The sequence below is a fragment of the Salmo salar genome, chromosome 11 (genome assembly GCF_965601325.2).
Source record: "Salmo salar chromosome 11, fSalSal1, whole genome shotgun sequence".
Lineage (NCBI taxonomy): Eukaryota > Metazoa > Chordata > Actinopteri > Salmoniformes > Salmonidae > Salmo > Salmo salar.
This window is the reverse complement of record NC_138301.1, coordinates 7,523,970-7,548,476: the sequence shown is the minus strand read 5'-3', so window position 1 is coordinate 7,548,476 and position 24,507 is coordinate 7,523,970. Positions and strand designations below refer to the sequence as shown.

Below are 24,507 nucleotides of genomic sequence, written 5' to 3'. Positions count from 1 at the left end.
CTGGAGACTTCAATGCAGGGAAACTTAAATCAGTTCCACCAAATTTCCATCAACATGATAAATGTGCAACCAGAGGGAAAATAATTGTAGATCACCTGTACTCCACACACAGAGACGCATGCAAAGCTCTCCCTGGCCCTCCATTTGGTAAATCCGACCACAACTCTATCCTCCTGATTCCTGTTTACAAGCAAAAATTAAAGCACGAAGCACCAGTGACTCGGTCTATAAAAAAGTGGTCAGATGAAGCAGATGCTTAACTACAGGACTGGATTCTTCCAATGGCATTGAGGAGTACACCACATCAGTCACTGGCTTTATCAATAAGTGCATCGAGGACGTCGTCCCCACAGTGACTGTACATACATACCCCAACCAGAAGCCATGGAATACAGGCAACATTCGCACTGAGCTAAAGGGTAGAACTGCCGCTTTCAAGGTGCGGGACTCTAACCCGGAAGCTTACAAGAAATCCTGCTATGCCCTGCGACGAACCATCAAACAGGCAAAGCGTACAGGGCTAAGATTGAATCATACTACACCGGCTCCGACACTCGTCTTATGTGGCAGGGCTTGCAAACTATTACAGACTACAAAGGGAAGCACAGCCACAAGCTGCCCAGTGACACGAGCCTACCAGACGAGCTAAATAACTTCTATGCTCGCTTCGAGGCAAGCAACACTGAGGAATGCATGAGAGTATCAGCTGTTCCAGACGACTGTGTGATCACGCTCTCCGTAGCCGACATGAGTAAGACTTTTAAACAGGTCAACATTCACAAGGCTGCGGGGCCAGATGGATTACCAGGACGTGTGCTCCAAGCATGTGCTGACCAACTGGCAGGTGTCTTCAATGACATTTTCAACATTTATTTATTTATTTAACCTTTATTTAACCAGGAAGGGCTCATTGAGATTTAAAATCTCTTTTTCAAGAGCGTCCTGGCCAAGATAGGCAGCGCCAAGTCATTACAAAAATTACAGAGAAACAACATGAAAAACTACAAGTAATCTAGTAAAAACCATAGAATTAACAAAGAATATAACAACATCAAAAACAGCAAATTAAAAACATTGACATGTCAGGGAATCAGTCTCAAGATCATTCATCAGTGATTTAAAAATACCAATCGGGACAAGTTCTTCCAGTTTAAAAGTATTTTGTAAGGCGTTCCAAGACATTCCAAGGCATTCCAACATGTCCAACATGTCCCTGATTGAGTCTGTAATACCAACATGTTTCAAGCAGACCACCATAATCCCTGTGCCCAAGAACACAAAGGCAACCTGCCTAAATGACTACAGACCTGTAGCACTCACGTCTGTAGCCATGAAGTGCTTTGAAAAGTTGCTCATGGCTCACATCAACACCATTATCCCAGAAACCCTAGACCCACTCCAATTGGCATACCGCCCAAACAGATCCACAGATGATGCAATCTCTATTGCACTCCACACTGCCCTTTCCCACCTGGACAAAAGGAACCCTTATGTGAGAATGCTATTCATTGACATCAGCTCAGCGTTCAACACCATAGTGCCCTCAAAGCTCATCACTAAGCTAAGGATCCTGTTTAACTAAATAATAGAATAGTTTGACCACCCTGTTTGTAAGCTTTCAAATTATATCAAGCTCAAATGCTTATCTTTTTCAGCGATGAAGACATGGATGTCTCGTGGTCGGATGGTGTATGCAAAATGGGTCAACTTTGAGCACCTCAATCTCCTGAATGTTTTATCATTCATGTAACTTTCTGGCCACTTCCACCATGGGCGAATATGTGTGGAAGGTTTTGTTCAAATCAAAAGGAGTGCAGTCAGAAAATGATTGAAATCATATGGAATGATATTTTAATGAATTAACAACATTTGTCAATGAAGCATGTCAAGTTCGCCTTAAAATCCCACAGAGAGAGAGAGAGAGAGAGAGAGAGAGAGAGAGAGAGAGAGAGAGAGAGAGAGAGAGAGAGAGAGATATGACTGGCGGTGCGGCAGTGAGTGTGCTTTCGCGCCTCTGCCAGGCCGGTTCCTGTGCGCTGCGCTCGGGCGTCAGATTTCCCCGGCACTAAACTCCATCAGTCGCTGTCCATGGTACCTGCTGCTACATTCTTCAGTGACCACCGTGGAATTCTGAGATTTTATTATTTTTTTCCTGTGCTGTTTTTAAAAGTGCACTGATTATGCAGGTATTCTGAATATTGGAGTAACATAAAAAGGGGCGAAAATGAAGTCTTTTCTCAATGCCTTAAAAAAGGAAGGTAGGTCTATCACCTTTACGAGTCTGGGTGCAAGTTTTATTTGCTTTTGTCTCATAATTAGATGGGATTCTCTTCCTTCGCTACCACGCGTTCACTTTCAACTTTCTCAGGCGATATTGTTTTATCGCTGCGTGGCACACTTTCAATAATTTCATCTGCTCCAGTAAGTTATTCTACATTTCGGGCTTTTTTTGAATGTGACGAATATAGCTAGGTCTTTGCGTTGTGGATTCATGCATGCAATTGTTGTCCTGATTTAAACTAGCAACACCTATACAATTATGTGGTTTTTACATGTGTCGTTCTTTTTAGGCTAGAGGTTATTTAACATGTAGGATAGATTATAGCTTATGTCATAGATTTAACGTTGGCACGCATTTGAGTGGTTTCCAAATACATGTGTTATGATTCAGTCTTCTACAAAAGGTATTTATAGTAGTCTCCTTCACCAATCAACTACTGTATGTAGATTATAGCCAGCGAGAGGACACATAGTGTGTCTATCGTTCTCCTGGTCCACGGGGGAGAAAACACACCCACCAAAATGAGTGGATGATGTACGTCACCAAAACGGCTCTGCCGGGTGCATTATGGATCCATCTGCCTGTGTGTGAAAACAGTTGGTTCCTTAACCCTTTACTTCCACCTGACATGATATTTCTCAATGAGATATACTCAAACTGGATCTATGAGTACTGCATTTTTTTGTTTTCTTTCAAAGCTTGGTATAGTTTCATTGGTTTCACTACATTATGTCAAATCCCTTGGTTGCAAGACACTGACCAGAGCTGATCACTCATTGGCCTTTGACCTTAGTTCTCTTAGTATTAGAGAGCAGCAGTAAATGATATATATCACACTGATTGCTTTCCTCTCTTATATAAGACAGCTCTGGATGTTTGTCATGTTCTTTTCCTTGGTTCTCTATTCCTACAGAGGGAATGTGTGCTTATTACATTCCACAATTGTGAGCACAATTAAGGGCTGAGTGTGTGCATGTGTGTGTGTGTGTGTGTGTGTGTGTGTGCATGTGTGCATGTACATGACTGCATACTTGCATGTATGTCTGACTGTCAGTTCTGGGTCAAACTATGGCAAATACTTGCAAGTACTTTATTTAGTTTTCCCAGTACAATAGAACCAATCAAAGGAGTCGAGAAGTTTGAACTTCATGTGGCCTAGCGAGTAGGAGCGTTGGGCCAGTAAACTAAAGGTTGCCGGATTGAATCACCGAGCTGACAAGGTAAAAATCTGTCGTTCTGCCCCTGAGCAAGGCAGTTAACCCACTGTTCCCCGGGTGCTGATGACGTGGATGTCGATTAAGGCAACCCCCCCGCACCTGTCTGGTTCAGAGGGGTTGGGTTAAATGCGGAAGACACATCAAATCAAATGTATTTGTCACATACACATGGTTAGCAGATGTTAATGCGAGTGTAGAGAAATGCTTGTGCTTCTAGTTCCGACCATGCAGTAATATCTAACAAGTAATCTACCTATTCCACAACAACTACCTTATACACACAAGTGTAAAGGAATGAATACGAATATGTACATAAAAATATAATGCATTAGTCTCTCATATCCACTGTTATTTTATTATTGTTTTTACTATTTGAATATCTCTTTCAGAAAATGTAGTGTTTTATTTGTGTCACGCCTGCTCCCGCTCCCCCTCCCTGGTGCTCAAAGGCACCAGGCTCCCCAGCATTACACACTCCTGCCACCATCATTACGCACACCTGCCTTCCCCCATCACGCGCATCAGCGTATTATTGGATTCACCTGGACTCAATCACCTGTTTATTACCTCCCCTATATTTGTCAGTTCCCTATCTCTGTTCCCCGCTGCTGCGTTAATTGTCATTTGTCGTTGTATACCCGTGTGCTGACGCTGTTCCTGTCTTGTTCCCTTTCTGTTCCGTATTAAATGTTGACTCCCTGTACCTGCTTCTCATTTCCGGCGCCAGTCTTTATAGAGATGCAGAAGCCATCATACGAAGCATGCTGACGTTCCAGTTGGTGGTGACGTCGGGTCAGGGGCCGACACCGATGGAACCGGGTGTGCCTAAGCCAGCTCATTGGGCTGTCACTCCCTAGCTGGCTCGAGAGGTTTCTTGCCCCGGTTGGCTCGGAAGTCGCCCATCCTACGTCAGGCCTCAGCCGGATCGTCAGGTTTTTACGCCCAGCCGGTTCGTCAGGTTGCTACGCCTCTGCCGGATCATAGGGCTTCCACCCCTCAGCGGGATCGTTAGGCTCCCACGCCTCAGCCGGTTCGCCAGGCTCCCACGCCCCTGCCGGTTCGTTGGGATTTTACGCCCAGCCAGTTTGTCCAGCGCCCGTGCCTCGGTCAGCCCGTCAGGCTCGCCCAGGTGGGATGCCGGGTGGCGCCCCTAGAGGGGGGGGTTCTGTCACGCCTGCTCCCGCTCTCGCGCCAGGCTCCCCAGCATTACGCACTCCTGCCACCATCAGTACGCACACCTGCCTTTCCCCGTCACGCGCATCAGCGTATTATTGGACTCACCTGGACTCAATCACCTGTTTATTACCTCCCCTATATTTGGCAGTTCCCCATCTCTGTTCCTCCGCTGCTGCATTAATTGTCATTTGTCGTTGTATACCTGTGTGCTGATGCTGTTCCTGTCTTGTTCCCTGTCTGTTCCGTATTAAATGTTGACTCCCCGTACCTGCTTCTCATCTCCAGCGTCGGTCCTTACAATTTGTCTTGATTTAGGTGTAGTCATAGCCTTTGTGTGTAACGTAATCACGTCAGTGACGCCAAGCATGTTCAGCATCCTCCTACACATGAGGATACTGTCTTCATGCCCACACAAAAGCTGTGCACTCTTATGGTTTACTGTAAGTGTTTGGAATGTGGTTTGTTAATGTTGGAGGTGTGGTAAGATAACAATGTGGTCCAGGTTGTGGTCAAAGGTTGTGGTCAGGGTATATACTCTTGTGGTGAAGTGTTACTTCAAGTGTGGTTGTGGTCAGAGTATGTGTTAGTGATTAAACAGGATGTGGTTTGTAAAGCAGTGTGGGCCTGGTTGAGGTTGAGTTAGAATTGATCAGGCTGTGATTGTGATAATGGTTATTGTTAGGTAGCGTGAAGGTGTATTAAGATGGCTCCAGTCTCTGCTAAAGCCAAAAGCCTGGCTGGCACATACACACACTCTCTCGCTCTCTCTCAAACACACATACACACTCTCTCAGGTATCAAACCCCGCAGTGTGTGTGAAATGCATGTGGTTCTAGTCCAGTGCACTCAAAGGCTGCTTCATATCTCATATACACACACACACACACACACACACACACACACACACACACACACACACACACACACACACACACACACACACACACACACACACACACACACACACACACACACACACACACACACACACCAGCCTCTAATGGGCAGAAGAGCTGCCAGCACCTTAGCATGTTAACTCATTAGCCATTAGTGTCTCTCTTCATCTCTACACCCTGGTGAAGGAGAGAGAAAGTGATGTGATGGCAAAACGGTCTAGGACTTTGTCACTGACACAGACAATGATGTATTGAAACCCTCTTAGATGAGGCTAGGGCTAAGTGAGCGCTTTTAGCACTAGAGGCTAGGCTAACCTGTGGCTAGCTGTGCTGTAGCTACTAGCATTTAATTCCTATAAGACACTTAGCCACTGTGATCAAAATCCTAGCATCCAATCTACTACTGTAAGTCTAAGTTTAACAACAAATGCTAATGCTAGCTCTATTGTTGATCACCTTCTCACATTGAAAGCGTTGTCGGGACTTTGGTGCGACTGCAGGCTCCTTCCTGCTACTTCCTCCACTGCTTTAATTGCGAATGGAGACGAAAGTGCCGCAGTTGCACGCTTGTCAGTGTGATATTATACTCTAATGCTGAAACTCCACTGGGAAATAAGCATGGCCCTCCATTATGGTTCAATCACACCATTGCTGGTGGGCAAGAGGAGCTCAGCTGTGTTCAGTGCAATAATAATAATCATCATACTGAGATCATAATGACTTGGATGTTTATGAGAGGGCCAGACAGGACTATCGAATAATGCAGAGCAGACATCCCCCAGGCAAGTGTGTGTGTGTGTGTGTGTGTGTGTGTGTGTGTGTGTGTGTGTGTGTGTGTGTGTGTGTGTGTGTGTGTGTGTGTGTGTGTGTGTGTGTGTGTGTGTGTGTGTGTGTGTGTGTGTGTGGGGGGGGGGCAACTGTTTTACAATTAGGGATAGATGGATGCCTTTGGGAAAAAAATTGATCTTGACTGATTCCCATCAAGAAAATCAATCAGACACATCTCCGTACAAGTAGTGATTGAAATTCTGTGTTCGTGTGTCTGCGTGCGTGCGTGCGTGTTAGTAAGCAAGTAAGTGCGTAAATACGAACATGCCTGCATGTGTGCTTGTGTGAATGTGAGTAAAATCACAGGGCAATAAATTAATTATTCAAGGTTATCTCTTGGAGGGCTCTCCATTTCATTCTCTACCTACCTATCAGGTAGACTAGTTCCATATCAGTAGATGTGAAGGAAAGGAAAGGTAGGAGTGCTACTCTGTTCCTCACATGTCTCTCCACCACAAAGTCTAGCTCTCTAAGACATGATCATGAACAGAGAGTGAAATGGCTCATAAGACACAGACACCTACTTGCAAGGGTCAGGTAGAACTGGTTTATCAGATAATCAATGAATGTCCCTATCTCTTGCTCTTTCTTTCTCTCTCTCATACCCAGTGCCTTTCCACGAGGTCCCGGAATACTCCAAGCGGCGTCGGGCCCTTCCCCCTACCAGCAGCAGCGGTAGCTCCCTGGCGGCCCCCCGGGTCCTGCTGCGCTCCAACAGTGACAACAACCTCACGGTGAGCCAGGGCCCCCCCCAGGACTGGTCCCAGCCCCAGGGACACCCCCAGCACCACGGACCCCAACACGGAGGGGTCGGACCCCCCACCTCCACCTCCCACCATATCCTCTCTCCGCAGCTGCTCCAGCAGATGCAGGGGAACCCCAATGGCACTGTGAGCACCATGGGCCAGGGGTCCCGCAGTACCAGCGTGGGGGTGGTCCCCCGGAGTCGGTCCCCGTCCCTCAACCGGCTGGGAGAGGAGGCCCGCAGGCCGCACCCGCAGACACATGTACAGACACAGCAGACGCAGCACAGACAGCCCAGGTCAGTAGGAGGAGAAGCAGCAGAAACAGACAGAAACACAGACATGTAGGCACACACACTTTACCCACACACATGTATGTGTATGTACATGTGTGTGGCTGTATGTTTGTGTGTGTTTGCGCACTGCGGATTAGACGCTGAAGGCTTTATATTGCTGGTGACTTAACCTTGGATCTGCACAGTCCTCCTTGACAGATTAATACAGACAAATGGCACTCATTCGTCCACACATTCTGACACACTGTCCATCACATTCCTTCTGTCTGGGAACAAGGGAGAGAGAGAAAGAGAGAGAGCGAGGAGGGAAAGAAGGAGAGAACAATTAAGTGCTTGACAAAGAGAAACAATGGGCAAGAGGGAGGAATATTTCTTGAATTATTATATTTAACTAGGCAAGTCAGTAAAGCACAAATTCTTATTTACAATGACGGCCTACCCCGGACAACACTGGACAAATTGTGCGCCGCCATATTGGGCTCCTTATCACGGCCTGTTGTGCTACAGCCTGGAATCAAACCAGGGTCTGTAGTGACGCCTCTAGCACTGAGATGCAGTGCCTTAGACCGCTGTACCACTCGGGAGCCCAAGATAGGGAGGAGAGAAGACATCCTGAGTGATGGAAAACAAGAGAAAGCAAAAAGGGAATGAGGGGATAAGTGTGTCTTTTGCCCTGACATGATGACAGCCATGTCATTTTCCTATTTTGGATGTTTAACACTGCAACCCAGGATGGATTGGACATTGGAGTTTCACTTTATCTCCATCCTCCCCTCCAAATCCTTTCCAATCTCATGTCCATCTTGCCTCTTGTCCTCTCCACTTCTTCATCTCCTTCAATCCCTTCTCCTTCCATCCATCAGCCTTTCCCTCCTTATTAATTCCCTTTTACCAGTCATTCCATCATACTCTCCTCTCCGCTCTCAGTCCATCCACTACCTCCATTTCCCCCTTAAGGCGTCAACATGTTTCAGTTCAGCTGACGCCTAGCCGAACTGAACGACTGTGCTCGAATACTCTCTTAAAAGAACTTAGATCAAAAAACAAGAAAAAAGCGGCAATAGTACTGTTTGTCAATTTTGAGATGCCGTAGCAAGTATACAGTTCCGAACTCTACCAAACTGTTTCAGGTGGGAAGCATGCGGACGCCTTTCTTCTGTCCTCTGCCCACTCCCTCCATCCCATTTTTTCAGCAACTTCTTCCATCGCTTCTCTTCTTCCTCTTTTCTCTCCTTTTGTTAACCCTTCTCTATCTTTCCGTCCATCCATCCTCTCACCTCTATTTTTTTCCCTTTCCCTCTCTCCTCTGACTTTTTTGCTCTAGAAAGAAGACTCAAGGCATAGCTGAATCAGAAACTATGGCGACGGATCCTCGTCCTATAGCCTGAGTTGTGCCTAATTCACACACTCTCCAGAGAGTCTAGACAAATCAAATCAGATTCCCTCTCTCCTGCAAGAATATTCTTACCCAAGACTTTCCAATACAGAAATACAATGTGGACTAAAAGATAAAATAAGATCAGTATTTGACTCTGGAAGTCTTTCTTAGTATGGTGTGTGTTTTAACCTTACCTGAAACCTGAAGATGCATATTAGCTGCCAAAGGTAATGCCTTGGGCTATAGCTTGGAAGGCTAAGGTGGTCTTCAGCCACCGAAATGACCCAGATTCGTTTCTACAATCAATTGGGACAAAAAAGAAGCATCCAACTCTGTTGAACATAACCAACAATGATTTAATCAGGTTAGGTTGTATTTTGAGTGGACGATCCCTTTATACTGAAAATCAGCCTGAGCACCGTCTGAGAGAGGATGTGTCAAGGCAAGTCTCTCTTTCTTTCTCTCTCTCTCTCCTAGGGCATCATTGATTAACAGAGTGAACTTACACAGGAGCTTTTAGTCAACACTGAGTATTGTCTAATTAACATATTTTCAAAGCCGCTCCACTAATTGCCAAGACACAGCAGGCAATGTGGCCATTCGTCTAGAAGAAACACTCCTTTGTTTTTTCTCCTCTTTTCCCCGTCCTTCCCCATTGTTGTCACTGATCAAGAGAGATCAATGGAATTGGTCAAAGCAATAGGATGGACTCCTCTTGGCCCATATTTCCCAAAAGGGGTTGAGCTAAGTAGCGTTTAGAACTGATGCCATTTGGAAGTCTTTGCATTTGATCGGTACATTCTTTCTTTCTATTTATGGTTTGGAAAGTCATGCCCCCTATTTTATTTTATACAACCCTGGCTTTCCCCTAAGTGTGTGTGTGTGTTTGTGTGTGTGTGTGTGTGTGTGTGTGTGTGTGTGTGTGTGTGTGTGTGTGTGTGTGTGTGTGTGTGTGTGTGTGTGTGTGTGTGTGTGTGTGTGTGTGTGTGTGTGTGTGTGTGTGTGTGTGTGTGTGTGTGTGTGTGTGTGTGTGTGTGTGTGTGTGTGTCTGTGTACTTCTTTTTCTACCTTATCAGCACACCAATTTCCTAACAATTCACCTCTATGTCCTGACAAGGTAGAAAAACAATAACTTTTTTGAAAAGTCAGGACTTTTTTCATGTCCTGAATTTGTTCAAATGCTATTTTAAGCTTAAGGGTTAGGTTTAGGGTTTTGGGGTTAGGTTTAAAGTTAGGGTTATGTTAAGGGTTAGGGAAAGTATGATTTTTAATGGTCAAACATGTTTACTCCCCAAAAAGTCCTGAAATGTCATAATAATTCAAATCTGTGTGTGTGTGTGTGTGTGTGTGTGTGTGTGTGTGTGTGTGTGTGTGTGTGTGTGTGTGTGTGTGTGTGTGTGTGTGTGTGTGTGTGTGTGTGTGTGTGTGTGTGTGTGTGTGTGTGTATAGATCTGGAATGGGGCTAGATCTCCATAGACTCAGGGTTGAGGAGGGGAGTGGTGTTCAGGATAAGGCGACCCACTTACCTTCTCTCTCTCTCTATCCCCCTCCATGTCTCTCTCTCCATGTCCCTCTCTCCCTGTCTCTCTCTCCCTGTCTCTCTCTCCCTGTCTCTCTCTCTCTCTCTCCCTGTCTCTCTCTCCCTCTCTCTCTCTCTCTCTCTCCCCCTCTCTCTCTCTCTCTTTCTCTTCTCTCTCTCTCTCTCTCTCTCTCTCTCTCTCCTCTCTCTCTCTCTCTCTCTCTCGCTGTCTCTCTCGCTGTCTCTCTCTCTCTCTCTCTCTGTGGCTGTGCTTGAGTACTTACCATGGTGCTGTTGCTGGGGCTTACCACCAAGTGGAGCTCCAATACAATACTACAACAGATCAACCCAGACACCAATGAATACACAACATTAGGTCCATCTCAGTAGTGTAGTAAACTTGTGGTTTCATCTGTAGTTGGACTCAAGCAAATGTACACGTGTGCTTCTTCTTCTCCTTTGGTTATGCTGGCAGGGTTTTGGCTTGTACACTCGCAAAAAATAAATAATAAGAAAGATCTGAGACTTTCTGTGGGAAATGTATCAATTGCATCTCAGAAAGGTAAGGACAGACTCTTTCTCTCTTCCCTGTGTTGGGATGTCTGTCTGTTTGTGTTGTGGGTGAACCCAGTGTCCTCTTTTTCCTACCCAGAGGACACTGCAGGGATCAGCGATACTTTATGTGGGCCAGCTTCCATCCTGCCCCATTTACAAGCTCCATAAATCAGACACTTCCGGTACCCCTCGCTCCCCTCTTGGTTCTGTTAAGGACAGCGGTGTAACTTAAGAGTTTACAATATATACTGTGTATACTGTAATACTCTGCCAAATGTGGCATGTGCTGATATGCACTCCTCCTCTATCTACCTCCTCTGTCTCTCCTATCTCCTCTTCTCTCTCACCCTCTCTTCCATATCCTCTCCTCTCTTCCCTCCTTCCCACCTCTCTGTCCCATCCTCAGTAGTAATATGGAGGTGGTGGTCCAGCGGAGGAAGCTGTACAGTGCTGTGCCAGGGAGGCACTTTGTGGTGGTCCACGCCTACCATCCACAGGCCGAGGGAGAGATCACCCTCTACAAGAACGACAGAGTTAAAGGTGAGACATTACGGAGTGTTAAGGAGAGAACATACAGATATAATTGTATTATGCTGAACACTGCTCTACCACTGGAAACATTTGTAACACAGATGGAAATTAGCTGTGTGTATAGCTAAATCTGGTGCAACATTTGTTGGGCATGTCGTCCCTGAGAAATAAACTGATAGAGAGCAATAATAATGGATTGTTGGCCAAAGTTTATGGGGGGTTTGGAGGGTTTTCTGGATACTCACAGAAAATAAGTTCTGTGGTAAACACAGGCTTAGGAGATCTTATTTGTTTTGTTCTATGAGATCATCTTCATCAGCTGAAGTATTTATGTATTTAAAACAAGCACATAAACCACATAAATGCTACATAATTCTTAAAGGTAATGTTAACTGGCTCATACAACAAAACATATAAGATCTCCTTAGCCTGTGTTAACCTCAGACCTTATTTTCGGCGTTTATCCCAAAACCCCACTCTTTCCCCATTCATAGGAATGGCTGAACGAACCAGAGGTAATTCATTTCTGGTTTTTAGGACTACAAGCTGGCGAGCTCGATAAACACAGGTACCATGCGATCCGCAAGTGACATTTACTACAGTACATGTGCTGTTTATAATGATTCCCTCTCTCTCTCTCTCTCTCTCTCTCTCTCTCTCTCTCTCTCTCTCACCACACTCCCCCTCCCCTCGCTCCAGTTCTGAGCATCGGAGAGGGGGGGTTCTGGGAAGGCAGTGCCCGGGGCCAGGTGGGCTGGTTTCCTGCGGAGTGCGTGGAGGAGATTCCTGCCAAGCCCAGCGAGGAGAGGATGCGTAAGTCATTAAGCATGCTGACCCAGATATTTGGGAATAGGAGAGTGGTTGGGGATCTCTGAGGAGGAGGAAGAGGGAAGATTTCTGCTCCATGGATCCCAATGGTGGCATCCTAGGGCAATGAGACTCACTTTTCCACCCAGGAGATGGGCTCAGCACAGGGACTGTTTAGTGTGTACAGATCCAAAATAATTGGATTGGTGTGACGTGGAAGAATATGGAGGAAAGTCCCCTAAGCCCAATTAACACACTAGGTGTAGCCATCAGCAATTGACTGCCTACCAAAGGTGTGTAGGGGCTAGGGGGTCTTTCCAGACTGACAAGAGAGAAAGAGAGGTAGAGAGAAAGAGAGTTGGATGGAGGGTAAGGCCTGATCTCCCACATTCCTTCTCTCCCCTCTCCTCCCCCTCCTCTCCTCTCAAGCCACACTGTCAGATGTCAGACATATGGGGCTTTAACGGTGGTGTGTATTCATGGATGCCAAGGGAAGCCAGGCTTCCCGAAAATAAAAAAAACATAATTTATCTTTCGTCTCTCTGTGTTTCATAATTTTCCTTCAATTTGCAAGAGGCTGTATGTATCTCACTGGAGAAAGCATCGGAGCGAGCTAAACAGCGCTTCTCTTTCTCTGTATGTGTAGCCCATCTATCTGAGCTCAACTGTGAATGGTCCTGGTGCACCAAAAAAAAAGTGTCAAGGGAAGCCAGTTTGGATGTGGCTTCACACCAACCACATCACATCAAAAGCAATACGTAATTTATAAAAAAAACTGGAATTGTTGTGTCTCGTGTTTTTGTCCTCCGGTGGCTAGCTAGCTAGCTATAATCCTCCTTTTCTTAAATTAACCATGGAGGGAGATAGGAATTTGGACTTGTGGGTTGACTTTATTCCCCATACTGGTCAATGATTATAACGGCGATTCTGGTCCAACAATAAATGCTGGCCTGAGAGGAGGGAAGTTCAATGTAGCTAGCTAGATGTAATAGGCTAGCGTTAACTTGCTGGCCTAGCGCATCAAATCAAATTGTATTTGTCACATGCGCGAATACTTACTTTCAAGCACTTAACCAACAATGCAGTTTTAAGACAAAAATACCTCAAAAAAGTAAATAAATAAAAGTAACAAATAATTAAGGAGCAGCAGTAAAATATAAAATAACAATAGCGAAGCTATATACAGCGGGTACCGGTAAAGAGTCAATGTGTGGGGGCACCGCATTGCCCATGAAAGGAAGTTAGGATAGCAAGCGAGCATTTTAGCCAGGTAGCCTAGGACAACAAAACAATTAAGTGTGTGCTGTATGACAGAGAGGAAGATGTCCTTGGCGTTTCTATACAAGTAGGGTGAGTCAACATGTTTTTTCAACTTGCACGCACGGACACACACACACACACACACACAAATCAGTGCCATGGACAGCCACATCATATTTAGCTTACGTTGATTGGATTAAATTGTTTTTGATATCTTTTAGTTGTCACTGTATTAGACTAAGCACAGGTGATTTGATGATGATGTTGAAATGGTGTTGGAATAGTCAAGGCAGCTCCTGTTTTCTTTTCGACTTGCGGTAACTCTCTGTGGTTCTAAATCAATGGTTGTTTAGTGGTACGAACATTTAGGAAACATTAACTTGCTGGACCATTCTGTAACTGTTTTCTACATGTAATATGCTATGTTGCTCTCCGGTTTTGTGATGAAACAAAGGTGCGATGGAATTTATTCTGCCACTGTCTTCATATTGTCTCGGCTTTAGGCCTATATACCACGGTAGCAAGGCATACTAACCATTATACGGTGGCACAAGTGTGACATCACTCGTGTATGTTATGGTTGTCATCCTATTGCTGATAACCATAATCATTTCTGGAAGCTTGGGTTCCTTCCCATTCCCATGCTTTTGGTAAATAACCACATTAGCCATCAGTCTCTGTGCTAGATCAGTTATTGTGTTGCTAACCATAGGTCGGTAAACGTAACAGAAATCATTGCTCTGTTTTCTGCTACCCATAGCACTGGAATGGTCTTAGCAAGAGCTAACCTGCAATTCACTACTGTTAGCCATAGCAAAGGATCACTAACAGTCCAGTGTGTTCTGATGTCCTCTGGGCTGCAGGGGAATTAACACATCCCGCTCCATTCCCTTCTCTCTCTCTTTCAACTGGCCCATTTATTCTCTCTATGCCCACTCTCACTCTCCCTCACTTTCTGTCATCTTACTCTCTCACGGTCTCTCTCTCTCTCGCTCGCTCGCTCTCTCTCTCTGTCCATGTCAATATTCCTGTTTTCTTTTATTTATTTTGTCTCTCTCTCAATTAAATTCTATTAAATGATGCTTTGTTGGCATAATTGCATAATACAAAATGCATTATGTCTTACCCTTCCTAGCTCCATCTCTCTGTCTCTCGCCATTAAAATAACATCAAATTGATCAGAAATCCAGTGTAGACATTGTTAATGTTGTAAATAACTATTGTAGCTGGAAATGGTAGATTTTTTATGGAATATCTACATAGTCGTACAGAGGCCCATTATCAGCAACCATCACCCTGTGTTCCATTGGCAAGTTGTGTTAGCTAAACCAAGTTTATCATTTAAAAGGCTAATTGATCATTAGAAAACCCTTTTGCAATGATGTTAGCACAGCTGAAAACTGTTTTACTGATTAAAGCAGCAAAACATCAGTCTCAACGTCAACAGTGAAGAGGCGACTCCGGGATGCTGGCCTTCTAGGCAGAGTTCCTCTGTCCAGAGTCTGTGTTCTTTGCACATCGTAATGAACGAAGCAAAGTACAAAGTTATCCTTGATGAAAACCTGCTCCAGAGCACTCAGGACCTCAAACGAAGGTTCACCTTCCAACAGAACAACGACCCTAAGCACACAGCCAAGAAAACGCAGGACTGGCTTCTGAGTTTCCTTGAGTGGCCCAGTCAGAGCTCGGACTTGAACCCGATCAAACATCTCTGGAAAAATAGCTGTGCAGCAACGCTCCCCATCCAACCTGACAGAGCTTGGTAGGATCTGCAGAGAAGAATGAAATAAACTCCAGAAATACAGGTGTCCCAAGCTTGTAAGGTCATTCCCAAGAAGACTCGAGGCTATAATCACTAGCGGAGGTGTTTCAACAAAGTACTGAGTAAAGCGCCTGAATACTTATGTAAATGTGATATTTCCGATATTTTTTATTTGTTATAAATTTGGAAACATTTCTAAAAACCTATTTTTGCTTTGTCGTTATGGGGTATTGTGTGTAGATTTAATACATTTTTGAATAAGGCTGTAACGTAACAAAATGTGGAAAAATTCAAGGGGTCTGAATACTTTCCGAAGGCACTGTGTATTGTACCAGTCAAAAGTTTTGACACAGCTACTCATTCAAGGGTTTTTCTTTATTTTTACTGTTTTCTACATTGTAAAATAATAGTGAAGACATCAAAACTATGAAATAACAAATATGGAATCCTGTAGTAACCAAAAAAGTGTTTAATTTTTTTTAAATATATTTTATATTTGAGATTCTTCAAAGTATCCACCCTTTGCCTTGATGACAGCTTTGCACACACTTGGCATTCACTCAACCAGATTCATGTGGTAGACATTTGGAATGCACAATTAACAGGTGTGCCTTGTTAAAAGTTAATTTTTGGAATTTATTTCCTTCTTAATGTGTTTGAGCCAGTCAGTTGTGTTGTGACAAGGTAAGGGTGGTATACAGAAGATATCCCTATTAGGTAAAAGACTATGTCCATATTATGGCAAAAACAGCTCAAATAAGCAAAGCGAAATGACAGTCCATCATTACTTTAAGACATGAAGGTCAGCCAAGGTCAGCCAAGTGCTATGATGAAACTGGTTCTCATAAGGACCGCCACAGGAAAGGAAGACCCAGAGTTACCTCTGCTGCAGAGAATAAGTTCAATAGAGTTAACTGCACCTCAGAAATTGCAGTCAAAATATATTTAGATTTGTTTAACACTTTTTTGGTTACTACATGATTCTAAAAATGTGATATTATTCTACAATGTAGAGTAGGTGTGTCCAAACTTTTGACTGTTACTGTATATATATTGGCAATAGGGGGGCAGATGGGGCGCAGCATGCCCCCTTTTTCCTGTCTGGCTGTTCTCACCCCCTCCCTGCGACACCCTTTTGAACCAGCCCTGGAGCTCTTGGCAGAGAGAACTCATTTCACACATTGCCAGATCAGAAGTACCTTAGGGCTGCCCCAAAGAATGCCTGTCAGAAAAGGGGAACACAGTATGGAAATAGCTAGCTAGCACAAACCCTCGCAGGGGCAGTCTCATCAAGACCGGGCCTTGCACGTGTTCATTCATTGCAAATGCATGGATAGTAGGACTTGTAAGTGTGAAGATTCTGATTGTCTACCTTACTTACATGTACTTACTTAGTACTCTATTTTATTTTTAAATGGAACAGTTTTTATATTGGCAAATCAGTAACTACCCAGCTTAAAATACTAGGGAGAGAGAATCTTTTTGTAATGTTACCCTTAATGTTCCCTAACATTTTCCATTAGTTAGATGAAAATTCAATCTATGTTAGCAAAAACCTTCTAAGAATCTTTTTAGGATGTTTTGGTGTTAAAGTTAGGAGAACATTCCCTTTATGTCAAGCATAAATTATCTAGAACGTGGTTACAAGGTTCGAAGTCGGTCCCTCCTTGTTCGGGCGGCGTTCGGCGGTCGACGTCACCGGCCTTCTAGCCACCGCCGATCCACTTTTCATTTTCCATTTGTTTTGTCTATGTCTTACACACCTGGTTTCACTCACCCAATTACCTGCTTATTATTTAACCCTCTGTTCCCCATGTTTGGTTGTGAGTGATTGTTTGTTGTATTGTGGTCTGTATTGTGGGCTTGGTAATTCTCTTGTATTTTGATGACTTTGACGTTACTTTTATTTACTCATCTCTGCTGTCCTGCGCCTGACTCCTCAGCACCAGCTACACATAGATCCTTACAACAATGTTCTAGACATGTTTTTTGGGATGTTGCAAGAATATTCATGTGTCCAGTTTTCTGTGTGTTAGGAGAATATCCCATCAATGCCCCACCAAACATGCGCAGAATAAAATCAAATTGTCTTGGTCACATACGCATATTTAGCAGATGTTATTGCAGGTGTAGCGAAATACTTATGTTCCAACAGTGCAGTAGTATCTAACAATTCACAACAATACACACAAATCTAAAAGTAAAAATGTTTAATTAAGAAATATATCAATATTGGGACGAGCAATGTCAAAGTGGCATTGACTAAAATGCAGTAGAATACAGTATATACATATTAAATGAGTAAAACAGTATGTAAACATTGTTAAAATGACTAGTGTTCCATTATTAAAGTGACCAGTGATTCCATGTCTATGTATATAGGGCAACAGCCTCTAAGGTGCAGGGTTGAATAACCGGGTGGTAGCCGGCTAGTGATGGCTATTTAACAGCTATTTAACAGTCCACAAATACAGTCTGATGGTCTTGAGATAGAAGCTGTTTTTCAGTCTCTCGGTCTCAGCTTTGATACACCTTCTGGATGATAGGCCGTGGCTCGGATGGTTAATGTCCTTGATGATCTTTTTGGCCTTCCTTGTCACACACTGATCTGTTTCACCTGTCTTTGTGCTTGTCTCCACACCCCTCCAGGTGTCGCCCATCTTCCTTATTATCCCCAGTGTATTTATACCTGTGTTCTCTGTCTGTTGCCAGTTCGTCTTGTCTTGTCAGGTCTTACCAGCGTGTTTTCCCGTCTCCCTGCTTTTTGAAGTTCTGTTTCCTAGTTTTGACTCTGACCCATTTATGAACCTCTGCCTGTCCTGACCATGAGCCTGCCTGCTGTTCTGTACCTTATTGACACTGCCCTGGATTACGGACCTCTGCCTGCCTTTGACCTGTCTTTTGCCTGCCCCCTGTTTGGGTCAATAAACATCTGTGACTGTAGCTGTCTGCATATGGATCTTATCCTGAGTTCTGATATTTGTGACATCGGGTGCTGTAGGTGTCCTAGAGGGCAGGCAGTGTGCCTCCAGTAATGCTTTTGGCAGACCGCATCACCCTCTAGAGAGCCCTGCGGTTGCGGGCGGTGCAGTTGCCATATCAGGCGGTGATACAGCCCAACAGGATGCTCTCAATCTTCCTAAAACATTAAATATTAGTGTTATAAATACATTTCATGGGAATGTTGCAAGGACTTTAATCTGTCCAGTGTTCTGATGGTTAGTTGAACATTCCATCAACGTCCCACCAAACCTACACAGAACATGGTTGCCATGTTCTCACAACATAATATATTTATGTTCTAGATACGTTTCATGGGAATGTTGCAAGAACATTCATATGTCCAGTTTTCTGATGGTTAGGAGAATATTCCAAAAATGTCCCTCCATACATACACAGAACATCAATCAATCAAATGTATTTATAAAGCCCTTCTTACATTAGCTGATGTCACAAAGTGCTGTACAGAAACCCAGCCTAAAACCCCAAACAGCAAGCAATGCAGGTGTAGAAGTACGGTGGCTAGGAAAAACTCCCTAGAAAGGCCAGAACCTAGGAAGAAACCTAGAGAGGAACCAGGCTATGAGGGGTGGCCAGTCCTCTTCTGGCTGTGCCAGGTGGAGATTATAACAGAACATGGCCAAGATGTTCAAATGTTCATAGATGACCAGCAGGGTCAAATAATAATTATCACAGTGGTTGTCGAGGGTGAAACAGGTCAGCACCTCAGGAGTAAATGTCAGTTGGCTTTTCATAGCCGATCATTCAGAGTATCTCTACCACTCCTGCTGTCTCTAGAGAGTTGAAAACAGCAGGTCTGGGACAGGTAGCACGTCTGGTGAACAGGTCAGGGTTCCATAGCCGCAGGCAGAACAGTTAAAACTGGAGCAGCAGCACGACCAGGTGGATTGGGGACAGCAAGGAGTCATCAGGCCAGGTAGTCCTCAGGCATGGTTCTAGGGCTCAGGTCCTCCGAAAGAAAGAAAGAAAGAAAGAAAGAAAGAAAGAAGAAAGAAAGAAAGAAAGAAAGAAAGAAAGAAAGAGAGAAAGAGAGAAAGAAAGACAGAATTAGAGAGAGCGAATTAGAGAGAGCATACTTAAATTCACACAGGACACTGGATAAGACAGGAGAAATACTCCAGATATAACAGACTGACCCTAGCCCCCCGACACATAAACTATTGCAGCATAAATACTGGAGGCTGAGACAGGAGGGGTCGAGAGACACTGTGGCCCCGTCCGACGATACCCCCGGACAGGGCCAAACAGGCAGGATATAACCCCACCTACTTTGCCAAAGCACAGCCCCCACACCACTAGAGGAATAACTTCATCCGCCAACTTACCATCCTGAGACAAGGCCGAGTATAGCCCAAAGATCTCTCCCACGGCACAACCCAAGGTGGGGCGCCAACTCAAACAGGAGTATCACGTCAGTGACTCAACCCACTCAAGTGACACACCCCTCCTAGGGATGGCATGGAAGAGCACCAGTAAGCCAGTGACCCTGTAATAGGGTTAGAGGCAGAGAATCCCAATGGAGAGAGGGGAACCGGCCAGGCAGAGACAGCAAGTGTGGTTCGTTGCTCCAGTTCCTTTCCATTCACCTTCACACTCCTGGGCCAGACTACACTCAATCATAGGACCGAGCGAAGAGATGAGTCTTCAATAAAAACGTAAAGGTTGAGACCGAGTCTGCGTCTCTCACATGGATAGGCAGACCATTCCATAAAAATGGAGCTCTATAGGAGAAAGCCCTGCCTCCAGCTGTTTGCTTAGAAATTCTAGGGACAGTAAAGAGGCCTGCGTCTTGTGACCGTAGCGTACGTGTAGGTATGTACGGCAGGACCAAATCGGAAAGATAGGTAGGAGCAAGCCCATGTAATGCTTTGTAGGTTAGCAGTAAAACCTTGAAATCAGCCCTTGCCTTAAAAGGAAGCCAGTGTAGAGAGGCTAGCACTGGAGTAATATGATCACATTTTTTGGTTCTGGTCAAGATTCTAGCAGCCGTGTTTAGCACTAACCTGAAGTTTATTTAGTGCTTTATCCAAGTAGGCAGAAAGTAGAGCATTGCAGTAGTCTAACCTAGAAGTGACAAAAGCATGGATACATTCTTCTGCATCATTTTTGGACAGAAAGTTTCTGACTTTTGCAATGTTACGTAGATGGAAAAAAGCTGTCCTTGAAACAGTCTTGATATGTTCGTCAACAGAGAGATCAGGGTCCAGAGTAATGCCGAGGTCCTTCACAGTTTTATTTGAGACGACTGTACAACCATCAAGATTAATTGTCAGAATCAACACAAGATCTCTTTGTTTCTTGGGACCTAGAACTAGCATCTCTGTTTAAAAGTAGAACATATGCAGCCATCCACTTCCTTATGTCTGAAACACAGGCTTCCAGGGATGGCAACTTTGGGACTACACCATGTTTAATCGAAATGTACAGCTGTGTATCGTCCGCATAGCAGTGACAGTTAATATTATGTTTCCGAATGACATCACCAAGAGGTAAAATATCTAGTGAAAACGTTATTGCAAACGTAATAAAATGGTGGTCTGGTAGTCCAGAATTATGAGGAAAAACATTAAGATCCACAACATTTATTCCACGGGACAAAACTAGGTCCAGAGTATAACTGTGGCAGTGAGTAGGTCCAGAGACATGTTGGACAAAACCCACTGAGTCGATGATGGCTCCGAACGCCTTTTGGAGTGGGTCCGTGGACTTTTCCATGTGAATATTATAGTCACCAAAAATGTGAATATTATCTGCCATGACTACAAGGTCCGATAGGAATTCAGGGAACTCAGTGAGGAACGCTGTATATGGCCCAGGAGGCCTGTAAACAGTAGCTATAAAAAGTAAATGAGTAGGCTGCGTAGATTTCATGACTAGAAGCTCAAAAGACGAAAACGTAATTTTTGGGGGGTAAGTTGAAATTTGCTATCATAAATGTCAGCAACATTTGCGGGATGCGCGGGGGATATGATCACTAGTGTAACCAGGAGGTGAGGCCTCATTTAACACAGTAAATTCATCAGGCTTAAGCCATGTTTCAGTCAGGCCAATCACATCAAGATTATGATCAGTGGTTAGTTAATTGACTATAACTGCCTTGGAAGTGAGGGATCTAACATTAAGTAGCCCAATTTTGAGATGTGAGATATCACAATCTCATTCAATAATGACAGGAATGGAGGAGGTCTTTATTCCAGTGAGATTGCTAAGGCGAACACCGCCATGTTTAGTTTTGCACAACCTAGATCGAGGCACAGATACAGTCTCAATGGGGATAGCTGAGCTGACTACACTGACTGCTAATGGCAGGCTCCACTAAGCTGGCAGGCTGGCTAATATGGTTGACATATTCTCAGAACATAAGATACTTATGTTCTAGACACGTTTAATGGAAATGTTGCAAAAACATTCATTTGTATTTGTATTTCTTATGGATCCCCATTAGCTGCTGCCAAAGCAGGGGTCCAGCAAAATTAAGGCAGTTTATACCATTTTTAAAAATTTTACATTTTAGTCATTTAGCAGACGCTCTTATCCAGAGCGACTTACAGTAGTGAATGCATACATTTAATTTCATGCATTTTTGTACTGGCTCCCCGTGGGAATCGAACCCACAACCCTGGCGTTGCACACACCATGCTCTACCAACTGAGCGACAGGGATGGCCTGTAAAACATTACAATATATTCACAGACTTCACAACACACTGTGTGCCTTCAGGCCCCTACTCCACCACTACCACATATCTACAGTACAAAATCAATGTGCACCGTAATTTCCGGACTATTAAGCGCACCTGAATATAAGCCACACCCACTGAATTAAAAATAAATAAATATTTTGAACATAAATAAGTCGCACATGTCTATAAGCCGCAGGTGCCTACCGGTACATTGAAACAAATGAACTTTACACAGGCTTTAACGAAACACGGCTTGTAACAAAAATAAATAGGCTTTAACGAAACACGGCTTGTAACCGATAATAAAGAATTTGCAGTAAGCTTTAGTTGTCTTTTTGCACTGAGTCAATTCCTTACGCTGCTGTTTCCAACGTCTTATCATCGACTCATTAAGACCAAGCTCCCGTGCAGCAGCTCTATTTCCTTTTCCAACAGCCAGATCAATCGCCTTCAACTTGAAAGCTGCATCATATGCATTTCTCCGTGTCTTTGCCATGATGAGGGTGACAAAATGACTACCGTAATCAGAATGATGGGAAGTTTGAGAGCGCTCGATTTAATCTAAACAGTAAACCAAAAAGTTGTTTGACCTTAACCTGTTCGGCAATTTCATTGGTCTAATGAAAGCTTCATGCCGCCAAAAAACTGAGCACGTCACAGAATGTGTTTTTTTGAAAGCGGGAAAAGTCCATATATTAGCCGCGTCATTGTTTAAGCCGCGAGGTTCAAAGCGTGGGACAAAAATTGCAGCTTATAGTCCGGAATTTACGGTACGTGTGTGTATAGTGCATATGTTATCGTGTGTGTGTATGCATGTGTCTGTGCCTTTTTGTTTGTGTTGCTTTACAGTCTCCACTGTTCCATAAAGTGGATTTTTATCTGTTTTATAAATCAAATTTTACTGCTTGCATCAGTTACTTGATGTGGAATAGATTTCCATGTAGTCATGGCTCTATGTAGTACTGTGCGCCTCCCATAGTCTGTTCTGGACTTGGGGACTGTGAAGAGACCTCTTGTGGCATGTCTTGTGGGGTACGCATGGGTGTCCGAGCCGTGCGCCAGTAGTTCAAACAGACAGCTCGGTGCGTTCAACATGTCAATACCTCTCATAAATACAAGTAGTGATGAAGTCAATCTTTCCTCCACTTTGAGCCGGGAGAGATTGACATGCATAATATTAATATTAGCTCTGTGTGTACATCCAAGGGCTAGCCGTGCAGTCCAGTTCTGAGCCAATTGCAATTTTCCTAAGTCCCTTTTTGTGGCACACGACTGAACAGTAGTCCAAGTGAGACAAAACTAGGGCCTGTAGGACCTGCCTTGTTGATAGTGCTGTTTTTTTGTAGGGGGTAGATCAGCTTTAATATTGCAGATAGAGAGTAGCTTCCATCAATGTAATTGTCTGCATCACTTCCAATTGATAGTGATAGTGCTGTTAAGAAGGTAGAGCAGCGATTTGTTATGGACATACTTCTCCCCATCTTAGCTACTGTTTTGAGCATGACAGTTTACAATCCAGGGTTACTCCAAGCAGTTTAGTCACCTCAACTTGCTCAATTTCCACATTATTTATTACAAGATTTAGTTGAGGTTTAGGGTTTAGTGAATGATTTGTCCCAAATACAATGCTTTTAGTTTTAGAAATATTTAGGACTAACTTATTCCTTTCCACCAACTCTGAAACTAATTTCAGTCACTGTAGTAGCTGACATGTATAGTGTCAGCTACTGCTTCGAGGCAAGCAACATTGAACCATGCATGAGAGCACCACCTGTTCCCGGGGACTGTGTGACCATGCTCTCCGTATCTGAGCTAGACCATCACTCAGACCATCACTGATATTTTCGACCTCTAACTGACGCAGCCTGTAAAGCCTACATGTTGTAAGTAGCCCACCATAGTCCCTGTGCCCAAGAACACCAAGGTAATCTTTCTGAATGACATCTGTAGCCATGAAAGGCTTTGAAAGGCTGGTCATGGCTCACATCAACACCATCATCCCAGACACCCTGGACCCACTCCAATTCACATACCGCCCAAACAAATCCACGGAATTTCTATTGCACTCCACACTGCCTTCTCTCACCTGGACAAGAGGAACACCTATGTGAGAATGCTGTTCATTGACTACAGCTCACCGTTCAACACCATAGTGCCCTCCAAGCTCATCACTAAATTAAGAACCCTGGGACTGAGCACCTCCCTCTGCAACTGGAGCCTGGACTTCCTGACGGGCCGCCCCCCAGGTGGTGAGGCTAGGCAACAACACATACGCCAAGCTGACCCTCAACATGGGGGCCCCTCAGGGGTGCATGCTTAGCCCCTTCCTGTATTGCCTGTTCACCCACAACTGCGTGGCGGTGCACGACTCCAACACCATCATTAAGTTTGCTGATGACACCGACAGTGGTAAGCCTGATCACAAACGACGATGAGACAGCCTATAGGGAGGAGGTCAGCGACCTGGCTGTGTGGTGCCAGGACAACAACATCTCCCTCAACATCAGCAAGGCAAAGGAGCTGAATGTGGACTACAGGAAATGGAAGGCCGAGCA

At 44.3% G+C, this 24,507-nt stretch overlaps 1 protein-coding gene across 1 annotated transcript; it reads left to right on the top strand.

Moving 5' to 3' along the window:
* The first annotated feature begins 4,259 nt into the window (after positions 1-4,259).
* On the top strand, positions 4,260-12,010 carry LOC145858956 (SH3 and multiple ankyrin repeat domains protein 2-like). Its single transcript, XM_082957617.1, has 5 exons — positions 4,260-4,317; positions 4,499-4,627; positions 7,008-7,440; positions 11,296-11,429; positions 11,958-12,010. The coding sequence occupies exons 1-5, from the start codon at positions 4,260-4,262 to the stop codon at positions 12,008-12,010; spliced, it is 807 nt and encodes a 268-aa protein (XP_082813743.1).
* Positions 12,011-24,507: the final 12,497 nt, after the last annotated feature.

Coding starts and splice junctions, on each gene's coding strand:
- LOC145858956 (XM_082957617.1), top strand. CDS start 4,260: ATGCTGACGTTCCAGTTGGTGGTGACGTCGGGTCAGGGGCCGACACCG. Junction 4,628..7,007: donor AGCCCGTCAGGCTCGCCCAG/GTGGGATGCCGG, acceptor TCTCATACCCAG/TGCCTTTCCACGAGGTCCCG. Junction 11,430..11,957: donor CAAGAACGACAGAGTTAAAG/GTGAGACATTAC, acceptor TCTGGTTTTTAG/GACTACAAGCTGGCGAGCTC.